Here is a 13,709-nt window from a genome sequence, read left to right on the forward strand (position 1 = left end):
AATGGACTCTTCAGGATTTGCTCAGGGTTTTTACTGGTTATGCTGCTTTCTCTTTAGTGTCTTCCTCTTTTTCATTAATATGACCTTCAACACTCTTGTGCAAATGAACTCACAAGTTCTACATTTAATCTTACCAGCTCATTTCCAATTGTCTATTAAACAACTTTATATAGGGGCCATGAACCAACCCCATAAAATCTACTTGAAGATAATTCTCTTCAGACAATATTCATGCAATAATTGGAATGATGTTCTCATTTGTACTTTCTTAAGACAGTCCTCTGTAACAGTCTGTATACCAATATATCCTAATGTTTTGTAAGTTCTTGGGGCATTATCCTTATATGTTGGTGACTTCAATCATCTTTTAAAATACATTTTAGAGAACAAATGTACGTTTGCTAATCAGTTTAGCTATAAATAATCTCCCATTATTTAGGAAGATCTTGAATATTTTTACTTAATTATATCTTAGTACATCTGAAAACTTTATTCAGTTCTATAGAAAATATATCTTAATGCTAGGCCATTTACATGTAGTGTATCATTTCTAAATTATCCTGAATTGTAGTTTACTTTGTGCACCCAAATCATTCTTCTCTTTGTAGGACATTCAGTGAGATAAGTAAAGCAGAAGAACAGTACAGCTTGTGCCAAGAACTTTGCAGTGAACTTGCTCAAGATCTACAGAAAAAAGGACTTAAGGTACTTCATTTTTATATGGTATTCTTAGTTTTCTAAATTTTTAATAATAAAAAGCAACCTTAAACTGAGAGTTAGATTTTGCATTTAAAAACAAATTGGGATATATCAAAAGAGTTCTTATCCTCAGTAGAGACAAACTGAATTCTAACCCTTATCTGAAACCTGTGATGAGATCATTTTATGAGGAGCAACTTACAAGGCTGGAGTGACTCCAATATATTTCCAGAGGAGTTTGTATTACATTGGGAGTACATTTGAATAAGTTCAAAATCAGAGTTATATTGGCAGTAAACAATAAGGCAAAGAGAAGGATTTCTCTAGAACTGTACTTTTTTAAATGCCTTTCCAATTATCCTTTAATGTCATCGTCAGGTAGACAGTGACCTTGTGGAATAGGCATTTTGTTTCAAGGCCTTAATCCAGGTTGCTTAATACATTGAGAACAAAACCTGGAAGTCTTTGAACTTTGTGTTTTATAATCTTCACTCACAACAACCTATGTTTAATATTTTTCCAACACTCTCAAAACAGAGGTGGAGTTATTACAAAGTGTAATACAAAAGCATTAAAAAGGTATTGCAAAGAAAGGGCCATCTAATGAATATTTTCTTATAATTCTTCTCTATTATACCTTAAATATAAAGAGAGTTCTTTTTAAAAAAAACTTTAAATAAACTTTTCATTTTAGACTCATTTCAGATTTATAAAATAGTTACAGAGAAAATAGAGACTTCCAGTATACCCAGTTTCCCTCATTATTAACATCTTATATTATCATAGTGTACATTTCTACAGTACAGAATAAAGTTAACAGAAATGACCAGTTAACTTTGCCCTTTATATAAAAGTCTTTCATAAAAGATCAGTTGGGGAGGAAAATGGGATTTTTAGATTACTTATGGATTTTACTTATTCTTTATGACTATATTCATTACCATGTTTTGTAAATAATTGATTATATGTCCATACTCTCTGTACATAAGAGACCTTTCTGAATTTTTCTAACATGTAAAAAACTTTTTTTCTAGAAGTTAAAGAGCTATATAAAATAATATATTCTGTTTGTTACAGGGTAGAACTGTTACCATTAAGCTAAAGAATGTGAATTTTGAAGTAAAAACTCGTGCCTCTACAGTTTCAACTGTTGTTTCAACTGCAGAAGAAATATTTGTTATAGCTAAAGAACTGCTAAGAACAGAAATTGATGCTGATTTTCCACAACCCTTGAGATTAAGACTTATGGGTATAACTTTTACTGTTTTTCCTTAAAATCTGCAAGACATTTCCTGAGAGTCAATTTGAAAAATAGTCTCACCTCCATTTTATTTCTTGAACCCATTCAGGGAGTTGTATTTCTTCTACTTTCATTTTTCTTGATACTTAGAACCTGATACACGTGAAGCCATGATCACTAGTTTAATTCCTGTAAGAATCAGTTAGTCATTCTTTTCCTTCAATACTTACTGAAATCCTTGGGGTTAGGCATTTTTCAAAATTTTGAACTTCAGATTTTAGAAAGCAAATTCAGTACATGTTGAGTATATTGTGTAATACTCTTTTGGGATCTGAGGCAGCACTTTATGATCAAACATTTTATTATTTCTGTAGCAAAACAAAAAATATTCACACTGAGTTGTAAAGACTCTAAATAGCTTCACATCAATCTTGTCATCAGTTAACCATTTGTTGCTGACAATTTTCAGAGCTTTTAGATTTCGGAATTACAGATAAAGGATTGTGGCACTATAAAACCACATTTCTAGCCATCATGGGGTAAAAAAGACAAACAAACCACGTTTCCAAAGTGAACAAGTGAGAGAATGTTGGCACTCAGATGCCAACTTTACTGCTTGGGGGTCGTCAGCCATACTTTCACATGTGAAAGATAGCACACGTGGAAGTCAATTTGAATATAGTACGTTAACTAAAAGAGCTAGAGTAGATGTTAATAGCAGCTTTATTTATAATTCCCAAAACTTGGAAGCAACCAAGATGTCTTCCAATAGTAGGTAAATGGAAATTGTGGTACATCCAGACAACAGAATATTATTCAGCACAGAAAAGAAGTGATCTATTGGGATAGAGGATGGGGGAGAAGAAAGGAAAGGAAATGAGCTGTCAAATGATGAAAAGACATGGAGGAAACTTAGATGTATATTTTTAACTTAAAGAACCAATGTGAAAACACTACAATACTGTATGATTCCAATACAGAAATGCTGGATAAAGCAAAATGGTAGAGATCTGAAAAGATCAATGGTTGTCAAGGGTGGGGGGAGGGAGGAATAGGCAGAGCACAGAGGATTTCTAGGGCAGAGAAACTATTCTGTATGATGCTATAATGGTAGACACATGTCCTTATACCTTTGTTAAAATCCAGACTGTGCAACACCAAGAGTGAGCCGTGATGCAAACTGTGGACTATGAATAACAATGTCATGTCAGTGTAGGTTCATTGGTGGTAACAGCTGTTCCACTCTGGCGAAGGATGTTGATCGTGGAGGAGTTTGTGCATGTGTGGTCGCAGGGTATATATGAGAACTCTCTGTACTTTCTACTCAGCTTTGCTGAGAATCTAAAATTATTCTAAAAAATAGAGCCTATTGCAAAAAAGGAGCTAAAGAATCAATGCAATTGGCTCCAATTAGTTACTCGGTATTTAATGGTATCGTGAGTCAGATATTAATGGAAAGACCTATATATATAGGTCTTTCCATTAATGCTAACTCCAATAGATACTTACTATTTAGTATACCCAGCATTATGAAGAGAGTAAATTTCTGTTCATAATACCACCTTTGGGAAAGTATCTAATTCAGAGAATATGCAGTGTTGCTTATTATTTTTGGCTAAACAGGCTTTTTAATAAGTGTCACAATACTGTTACGCAAAATGTCTATGCTTTACAGTTGAGTTGGTTTTGTTGAATTGGAAACGGATTAATTCTGGTTGGTTTAATTTAGGGGTGCGGCTCTCTGGTTTTCCCAATGAAGAGGAGAAGAAACACCAACAAAGGAGCATTATTGGCTTCTTACAGCCTGGAAACCAAGCCCTTTCAGCCACCGGGTGTATATTAGAGAAAACTGACAAAGATCAGTTTCTAAAACCTGCACAAATGTCTCATAAGAAGAGTTTCTTTGATAAAAAACGATCTGAAAGGAAAGCGAGTCCCCAAGACACATTTACATGTGAAACCGTAAATAAACAAAGTTTGCAAACATCACAGTCATTCCAGGTTTTAAACAAGAAGATGAGTGAGAATTTAGAAACAGAGGAGAAATCACATAGCTGTCAGACATTTACCTGTCCTGTCTGCTTTAGGGAGCAAGGAAGCGTCAGTCTGGAAGCCTTTAATAAACATGTAGATGCATGTCTTGATGGACCTTCCATCAGTGGAAACTCCAAAATGTCCTCGTGTTCACACGCTTCCTCTACAGAAGAAAACAAGAAAGAAAATGTATGTGATTCTGTCTCTCTCTGTGAGAAGCAGGGTTATGAAACCCACCAGAAGAATACAGAGATCACGTCAGTAGATCCTATAGAGCTGGTAGAGACTACCGGTAAACCATCAAATACAGAAGATACAAGTGCTTTAAGTAATAAGCCCAGTGAAGAAGAGGAATGTTCTGGTCTTTCAAGCAAATTATTTAATATGGATCCTCAGAATTCTTGTACTGTTTCATTGGAAAATGAAGATGTTGGGTCATTAAGAAGGCAAGAATCCCCCCAACCTAATTTATATGAAGTAATCAGTGACCAAGTTCTAGTTTGTCCTGTTTGTAACCTAGAACAAAAGACTTCAGATCTTACCCTATTCAATGTGCATGTAGATGTTTGCTTAAATAAAGGCATTATCCAGGAACTGAGAAAGGATAAGATTAATCCATGTAACCAACCCAAAGAAAGCGCCAAAAGTACTGGTGAGTTTATGGGTTTTTTTTAAAGAGCTTGATTTTCTAGGAATGCTTTATTAAAATTCAGATTGCTATTAAATCTAAAACATATACCTTTAAAGGGATAGTTTGTGTATGTTGCCACTTAGGAAAATGTTAGTTACCTTACCATAGGCTAGAATTAGCTGAAGCCATTAGATTTGAAATTTGGGGAAATCTTTGGTTTAGGCTTGCCTTAGCACAGAGTGAACTTAAAGATTTAGGGAACTGAGTGATCTGATCCAAAAAGAAACTCCTTTAGAGAACGTTTGCCAAGGCACAGTGGTAAATTAACTGTAATTATATGGCCAGAAAGCCTCTTTAACTTGTTTTCTGGTAGTTCTGACTCTGACCCAGCTTCCAAATTAGCTGCAATACTAATGAAATAAGTAAATTACAAAGAAATTATTTATAAATTCAAACTATGTAATCCTGAAGAGATTTTTATTATCTTTAATCAGTTAACTTTAACTCTTTAAATCTTTAGAAACCGTTTTTACTATTTCATGTTATTCATTATGCATTATCTTCCCTCTAAAGATAACTCAGGCAAAGCGCAGAAGACTGGAAACAAAACAAAAAGGTATGGCTAATTTGAGTTTTAATAAAGCTAGCCATGAAATTGTTATATCTTGAGGCCTGATTTTTAGGAAATGTTAAAATTTGCTTTTATAAATCAATAGTAAAAGTTTTAAAATCACTTATTTGCATAAGCAATTTAAAAAATCTCTCCATGCGTTTAATTTTGTGCTTTTCTGTTGTTGTTATTGTTTTTCTTCGTGTGTATTATTAATCACATGTTCTGTTTTATTCCAGGCCAGGATTGATGACAAAGTACTCAGCATCAAAGAAACCAAAACCAAACAATCCCAGACACACTCTTGATGTATTTTTTAAATGAATGTTGAACATTTTATCAATTTTTGATTGAAACTTGTTATTTTATAATAACTGAATGTATTCTTCCCTGTTTCAAGCTTACAGATTCATTTAGTGAAAAGCAAGTACAATAATCCCTTTGTATAAATTTGGAATATATACTAATTTACTTCTGTATACTTCTTTTGATAACAATGAGAATTTCACTTTCAGTTATACTTCAGTTAGATAATTCTGTTAGAAATAATTTTCAAATGAAAAGTTGGGAATGAGATCAGGAAGTGATTTCTTTATTATGTTTTATAGTGAATATAAAAACATATATTTATAAGGGCTTTCAGAGGTTCAGATAAAACTATCAGAGCATAAGAATTTTTAGCACTTAACCACTTTGTTGGCACTGGATGCTCTGCTTGATCTTAGTATCTTCTACAACTTTGAATAATTATTTTTAGCTCCTAGTATCTTCAGATACCTCATGAGAATTCGTTACTAGTATTTATCATAAGTTCTATGAAGAGTATTGGCTTAGCAGAGTTAGCCTGCATGCTTTTGTTACCTTCAGGAAAATAATATCACAGTGTTATTTTCTGTGTTAAAAGAACTTTTGTTTAAAATATGATTATTCATTTTATTTTTTTAATTTAAAATTTCTTTGTCCAATGAATAAGCACTTATTCACTTTAAAAAATATTTAAGATTCAAGGTCATTATTTTCTTATCTAAGACTTTTAAATGGCAATATTTCATTTCTTGGCAGTTGTATTTGTACTTTACACAGATCTGTAAAAAAAAAGAATAAATTGTACACTATTTTTATCATGATCTTCTAGAGAAGAATGTGCAATTCAAAAGATTAATGTGTTTTAAAACACCTCATTTATCTTAGTTCTTTTTCTATCATGTTTTTATTAATATTCGTGAAAGAAGACAGCTTAACAATTGTTAGCTTAAGTAGTTGCTCCAAATGCTTTCATGGTATCAAGAGTTTTTATGAAAAACAAAACAATTATTTAATAGAAACATGCAGATGGGACCCATTGTCTGTTACTGCTTTAAGGAACTGAATCTTTTATTCTCATATTTTTGTTTCTTCTTTTCGTATTTTATAGCTCATTACCTAATTGTATAAGGACATAATGTTTTAGGAATAGTGTAAATTAGGATCTCACACAACCTTTGGCCAAAGTGGTAATTTGACTTTAAATAACTAGATAGTTTAAAATTAGGCTTAGTGTTTATTAGAATACCAATTTCATGCCTAATATTATTATATGCTATGATGAATATCTAGTTATAGAACTGCGATTCTTGATTATGTGATTTGCTTATATTAATTCTCTACAAAATTAAGTTCAATGAAGCACTGATGTAATGTATTGAAAAGTAAATAACACCATATTCTTTTGTATTTTGTTTCAAGTTTATTTTTATTGATTTTTCAACATTAGAGTAAATACTAAATTATTTTCATTTAGATTATTCATTTAATGAAATGCTATCATTTAGTAATATTTAATAAAAATTTTAAATGAAACTTTAAATGTTTAATTTTTTAGCAATAGAAATGCTTTCCTTACTTTTCCACTCTTTTCCTACCTCTGTTATTTTCAGTCTTATTTTCTTTGCCCAGAATTTTTTCCACATCCTTTTCTGTTTTATCTAATAATCCAACTCATTTTATTATAATTTTATTTGGGGGACATTAAAAAAACACAGCAAAACCACAAAGAATAAGCACCTATAATCTTACCTATGTGGAGGGTGACAATATAGCGAGCCACTTGGGAGAACACATTTGCAACACATATAATTTACAGAATACTAGTATCCAGAATGTATATAATCCAGAATACACAAATGATTCCTGTGAATCAGTAAGAAAAAGACAACCAATAGAAATTTGGTCAAAAGCCTTAAAGTGGCACTTTACATAGAAATCCAGGTGTCCAAGAAACATGAAAACATCCTCAGCCATTTTAGTAATGGGAAAAAAACCTCAAAGAGATATAATAACACCTCTCCCAGATTCATAAGAATGAAAAGATCTAATGATATTGTTTTGGTGATGATGTGGAGCAATATGAACTCCTTTAAAAAAAAAGGAAAGAAATTTAATTCTTTATATGGCTGTGCCGGGTCTTAGTTGCAGCACTCAGGATCTCAACCTTCATTGCAGCACATGGAATCTGTATTTGCCGCAAGCGGCATGTAGGATCTAGTTCCCTGACCGGAAAGGGAACCCAGGCCCGCTGTGTTAGGAGCTCGGAGTCTTAGCCACTGGGCCACCAGGGAAGTCCCTATGAACTCTTACTTTAAACAACCTCTTTGGAAAACAGTCGGCCCTTTAGCAACTCTGAAGATGTGTATACTCGATGTGTAACTGCACTCCTGTATATATGCTGGTTATCTTCCATTTGCCCTCCTGACTTATTCTGTGCCCTTCATTCTGCACTATGTCCAATGAGGCATCATGGCAGCAAGAAGCCACTGCAGAAGGTTTCAAGGAAAAACGATGAGGTTGGGTATTTATTCTCTCATATAGCTTTCTGATATGATTCTCTCATATATTTTTCACTTTCATGCATTGGAGAAGGAAATGGCAACCCACTCCAGTGTTCTTGCCTGGAGAATCCCAGGGACGGGGGAGCCTGGTAAGCTGCCGTCTATGGGGTCGCACAGAGTCGGACATGACTGAAGCGACTTAGCAGGAGAAGTAGCAGCATAGCTTTCTGAAGCTGGTTAAGCCCCTTGAACAAAGGTCACAACCTCTTCATATGTCATTCTCTGCTGTCTCCCTCTCCAGGCTCTGACAATCCCTTTCTTACCCTCACCCTTTCACCCTACAAGGTGGCAATAGTCTTGCCCTTATTAGCCCTCAGGTGCTGCCCTATCTTTTGTGCTTTCCTCACACCCTGCCCAGGTGGCGCTCGTGGTAAAGAACCCGCCTGCCAATGCAGAGAAATAAGAGATGCAGTTGGATCCCTGGGTTGGGAAGACCCCCTGGAGGAGGGCATGGCAACCCACTCTGGTATTCTTGCCTGGAGAGTCCCATGGACAGAGGAGCCATGGGGTCACAAAGAGTCTGATAGGACTGAAGCAACTTAGCACAACACACACAAGCTGCCCACGCTTTTGTAAATGGTCCCCTTTTAAAAACTCATCTCAAAATACAAGGTTTTTTTCTTTGTTTCCCTGCCAGGGCCATAACTGATACAATGTCTTGGGGTAACTATTGAACATGTTTTTAGGAAGCATTTGCAAGGTTACACATAGCAGCACTGCAATAACCAAAAAATATGGAAATAAGCCTAATGGTCAACATTGGTAGAAAGGCTAAATTCTACCATTGCATTTTCATGTATATTCAAACAATAGAATTCTACACATTAGTGAAAGTGAAAGAACAGGTAATCAGAAGGTGGGTGGACATCACAAACGTAATGTGCAGCAACAGAAGCGAGTCATAGAAGGATGCCGTCAGCAAGATTCCAGGCATGTAGCTAAAAACTGTCTAGCGCTTTAAGAATGTATTCATATAAATCAAACTATAAAGAGAACTAGGTACATTATTGTCCCCGAGATAGAATAGTGACTTTCTGTGGGGAGAAAAGGGGATGTGATTGAGCAATGCACGTGGAGCTGCTGAAACGCTGTCAGCGCTCTCTTGTCTTAGGTGGTGACTGTGGGTGTTTACTTCTAAAATATTATTTAAATTGTACATATATATTTTATACACTCTTGTTCATAAATGACCTATATCACAAGTTTTTTAAAAAAAGTCAGAAACTTCTTTCTTTATTGAGGTGAAATTTTCCTCCATCTCTGCAGGTATTTGCCTCGATCAAGAAAAGGTACATTTCTCTCTGCTAGGACTGTGCTGAACACAGCAAGAAAGAGCCATCCCTTGTCAACATTTTCACTTTTTCTCCTAACATTTCCCCCAATGCTACAGCCACAGCAGCATTTGGTCTACTCTCCAGTGTCAAATTGTCAAAGTTGGCCAAATATTTTATCATCTCCAAACAAATCACCATCTTTCCAGCCTATGATATGCGTCCCCGTTCCTCAAAGTCCCTCCTTTAAACACTAAGTCAGTTCTGTATATTGGGTTTTATTTCAGCACCCTACTTTTTAGCATCACTTCAGAATTTCATTTCAGCTGTGAGTTATAGAAACCCAATCTGTCTCTTAAAAAAATCAGTTCTAGTTTTCCCATGAAACATGAATTTCATTGGTTAGCATTAGCTCAGTAGTTCAAAGATGGGTTCACAGTCTAATTTTCTTGGCCTCACATGGCCAGCTTCTGGTCACAAAATGGGTGGGCTTTTCCATGTCCAGCCTTACACATGAGTTCAGGTAGGAAGACAAGGAAGTGAAAAGGATAAAAGGGCAATGATAAAGGACTCCCACTTTAAGGAGCTTTCCTGGAAGCCCTATGTAACAATTTCCACTCCATCTCATTGGCCAAACTGTCACATGGCTTCCTCATACTAAAGGGAACCTGGAAATGTAATTTTTAGCAAGACACATTGCTGCTGCTGCTGCTGCCAAGTCACTTCAGTCGTGTCCGACTCTGTGCAACCCCATAGACGGCAGCCCACCAGGCTCCCCCGTCCCTGGGATTCTCCAGGCAAGAACACTGAAGTGGGTTGCCATTTCCTTCTCCAATGCATGAAAGTGAAAAGGGAAAGTGAAGTCGCTCAGTCGTGTCGACCCTCAGCGACCCCATGGACTGCAGCCTTCCAGGCTATTCTCCCCTAATTCTGTAAGTTCAGTAAAACTCAAAACTTCTCATGTTTTTTCTTGGAAGTTGTTAAGTAGGTCCTAAATTTTATGTGGAAGAGCAAAGGCCCAAGAATAACAAGGTAGAACGACAGGCCCTAGTACATATCAACATTTATTAAAAAGCTGTTGTAATTAATACCACATACTAATAGAGTAGTACTGCTACTACTAAATTGGAAAGACTGATGCTGAAGCTGAAGTGCCAATATTTTGGCCAATTGATGCGAAGAGCTGACTCATTGGAAAAGACCCTGATGTTGGGAAAGATTGAGGGCAGGAGGAGAAGGGGGTGGCAGAGGATGAGATGGTTAGATAGCATCACTGACTCCATGGACATGAGCTTGAGCAAACTCCAGGGGACAGTGAAGGACGGGGAAGCCTGATGTGCATGGAGTTGCAAAGAGTTGGACACAACTTGGTGACTTAACAGCAACAATAGAGTAGTATTGGCATGGATATATACGTTTTAGACAACTCAGTACAAAAAGTATCTGCTATTTAATGAACCGTGCCTGAGGTGCTGCTGTCCATGTGGTTGCAAACAGTCAGACACAACTTAGCGACTGAACAAACAAACTGCCTAAACTCTGACCTTCCGACTGATTGCTCGGCTTTTCCTGCTCTAAACCATTTTGTGCAATTATTGCACATTAGCCACAAATGACGTTTTCATAATGTCACCATTATGTTAGACACAAAAGATGTCAAAAGCTCTCAGCTCTGTCCAGGATCAGCGGGAGTTGAGAAGAAAGAATTTTCAGCATATGATAATTTCTGTGGTGCAAACGGGCTTCCCTGGTGGCTCGGCGATAAAACACCCGCAGTGCAGGAGACACTGGTTCGATCCCTGGGTCAGGAAGATCCCCTGGGGAGGAGAACATGGCAACCCACTCCAGTATTCTTGCCTGGAGAATCTCATGGACAGAGGAGCCTGGCAGGCATAGAGTCGGACACGACTGAAGTGACTGAGCACGCATGCATGTGCAAATACCATGACAGATTTCAAGCTATTGACATGATGTCAATCAGTTCACAAAATTCCTAAAAATTTAACAATCAGCTTTTGGTTGCCAGTACAAATGAGCTCCTACAAATCACTGTCCCTGGCGCACACTAAACTCAGGTTTGACGTTCAAGGACACTGAAGTCACACAGCATAGCTTGTAGTTTCCTCAATAAGCCAAGCTGCTTCTCCCTTCTGGTTTAATGTCAGTTGCTCCCTCTGTCCAGAATGTGCTTCCTGAATGCCCCTTTGCCCTCTGCATACACAGTAAACATACATGACCATTCATCAAAAGACAATTAGCCCAAGGATCACCGTTCAGCCCAGGGACCACTTTCAGGAAATGGTCCCTGCGCTCTAGGAAAACTGATCAGTCACTCCTTTGTGCCCCTGTTTCTGAAATGTTCTTTGCTGTGACTTTGCTGTGGTCTCTCTCTACTGGGTTGTAGGCTGCTAGAGATGCTGTCTTTCTCTGATCTCTGAACACTAAGCATGAAGTACAAAGCCTGGCACTTAGCAGACGTTAACTATTATTTGTTGACATATAAATGAATAAATAATATTTGTCCAAAGACTGATGTCTCTTCTATCTTACCATATTTTCTTTGGAAAGACAGGGTGATGGCTGACATAGATGGCTGCACTCAAGCTGGGTCATAGGGATGGACATTCCAGGAACAGAGAACTGCACTTCTTCCCCTTTATTGGGTAGTGGCTTGTTTTAGAAATGGTTTATTACTCTGTTCTTTCAAGGTAGCTTGGAAATATTTGGTAAAAGGCTCAAATTATGACCATTAACTTAGGGCTTTAAAAAAATGCTTTTTGAGGAAATTTCTCATTTTGAAAAGTGTATCTGGTGCTGATTTTTTTCTCCCATTTTGAAAAACAATTATATGTTAGAGCATCCCAGGTGCTGGTAGGATGTCCGTGAACTTCACAGAGAGGTGGTGTTTATACCCCTGGAGCAAAAACTGGTTTTTTTTTGTTGGATCATTAAGGGATAATCACCTTTGCTTTGTAATACACAGTTGAATTACCAGTGTTCAAGAAAAACTCAAGTGATATTATAAGGAGTATTGAAAACATGATCACATTTATTAAATCATAATATTGGACTGTTCCCCTTACAAGTGTGAGGTAATTTATTTTCTAAAATTGTTGCTATCTACAGAAGGCTCAGGGAGACAGAAGATAATTCAGAGGCAAATAGTTTTCACCCTTTCCATCTAATCGCAGTCTCTTAAGTTTGTCATTATTGCAAACTCATATATACCTACGTGTACATATGCATAGATGTACATACACCACATGAATATGTGTGTATATACCTACTTTGTTTTGGGGGACTCCAAAATCACTGCAGATGGTGACTGCAGCCATGAAAACGCTTGCTCCTTGGAAGAAAAGTTATGACCAACCTAGACAGCATATTAAAAAACAGAGACATTACTTTGCTGACAAAGGTCCGTCTAGTCAAGGCTATGGTTTTTCCAATAGTCATGTACAGTTGTGACAGTTGGACTATAAAGAAAGCTGAGTGCTGAAGAATTGATGCTTCTGAACTGTGGTGTTAGAGAAGACTCTTGAGAGTCCCTTGGACTGCAAGGAGATCCAACCAGTCCATCCTAAAGGAAATCAGTCCTGAATATTCATTGGAAGGACTGATGCTGAAGCTGAAACTCCAATACTTTGGTCAACTGTTGCGAAGAACTGACTCATTGGAAAAGACTTTGATGCTGGGAGGGATTGGGGGCAGGAAGAAGGGGACGACAGAGGATGAGATGGTTGGATGGCATCACCGACTCAATGGACATGAGTTTGAGTAAACTCCAGGAGCTGGTGATGGACAGGGAGGCCTGGAGTGCTGCAGTCCATGGGGTCGCAGAGTTGGTGACCACTGAGTGACTGAACTGAACTGATACCTACTAAACACACACACATGACCTCTGCCAAACCTATATCTGTTATTAATTCTGTCAGCCCTTGTTACACCATTTCTTTTTATTCCTTTTGTCAAGTCTTCAACAGCTGCCTAATCTTTAGTCTTCCAATTTATGTCTCAGCTTTCACCAGTTTCTTTCCTTTCACTAAACCACAGACAATGCTTTCCTAACATCACTCTTATTTCTGTGTGTGTGTGTGTGTGTGAACAAGAGGTGGGTCAGTTCTGGGGTCAAATCTAGTTCTGTTTTATGAGGCTTTTTTTTCACTCTCAGAATATGTTAAACTTTGAAACTCCTAATTCAAGCACACTGTGTTTATGTATAGTAGGGATTCGGTGGCGATATCCTGGCTGTTCACTATTCTACATTTCTTCCTTATTATTTGAATTTTAGCTAGGCATACGATTGCCCAGCATAGTTTACTATATTTCATTAATTCTTTACTTTCTAAGCCACTAC

General features: G+C 36.9%; 2 protein-coding genes across 5 annotated transcripts in view; both read left to right on the forward strand.

The window, feature by feature from the left end:
- The window catches only part of POLK (DNA polymerase kappa), an 80,717-nt gene extending 73,677 nt beyond the window's left edge, over positions 1 to 7,040 (forward strand). For all 4 annotated transcript variants that reach the window (XM_019968062.2, XM_070796851.1, XM_019968063.2 and 1 more), the window contains 5 exons: positions 609 to 705; positions 1,777 to 1,948; positions 3,669 to 4,625; positions 5,178 to 5,220; positions 5,454 to 7,040. In XM_019968062.2, coding sequence (XP_019823621.2) covers positions 609 to 705; positions 1,777 to 1,948; positions 3,669 to 4,625; positions 5,178 to 5,220; positions 5,454 to 5,538 — 1,354 coding nt within the window. In that variant the 3' untranslated portion in view covers positions 5,539 to 7,040. The remainder of the gene's footprint in view (positions 1 to 608; positions 706 to 1,776; positions 1,949 to 3,668; positions 4,626 to 5,177; positions 5,221 to 5,453) is intronic.
- A 2,106-nt stretch (positions 7,041 to 9,146) lies between these two features.
- Positions 9,147 to 13,709, forward strand: part of ANKDD1B (ankyrin repeat and death domain containing 1B) — a 73,880-nt gene continuing 69,317 nt past the window's right edge. The window contains 1 exon segment of the mRNA XM_070796807.1: positions 9,147 to 9,201. Coding sequence (XP_070652908.1) covers positions 9,147 to 9,201 — 55 coding nt within the window.

The sequence above is a fragment of the Bos indicus genome, chromosome 10 (assembly GCF_029378745.1).
Source record: "Bos indicus isolate NIAB-ARS_2022 breed Sahiwal x Tharparkar chromosome 10, NIAB-ARS_B.indTharparkar_mat_pri_1.0, whole genome shotgun sequence".
Lineage (NCBI taxonomy): Eukaryota > Metazoa > Chordata > Mammalia > Artiodactyla > Bovidae > Bos > Bos indicus.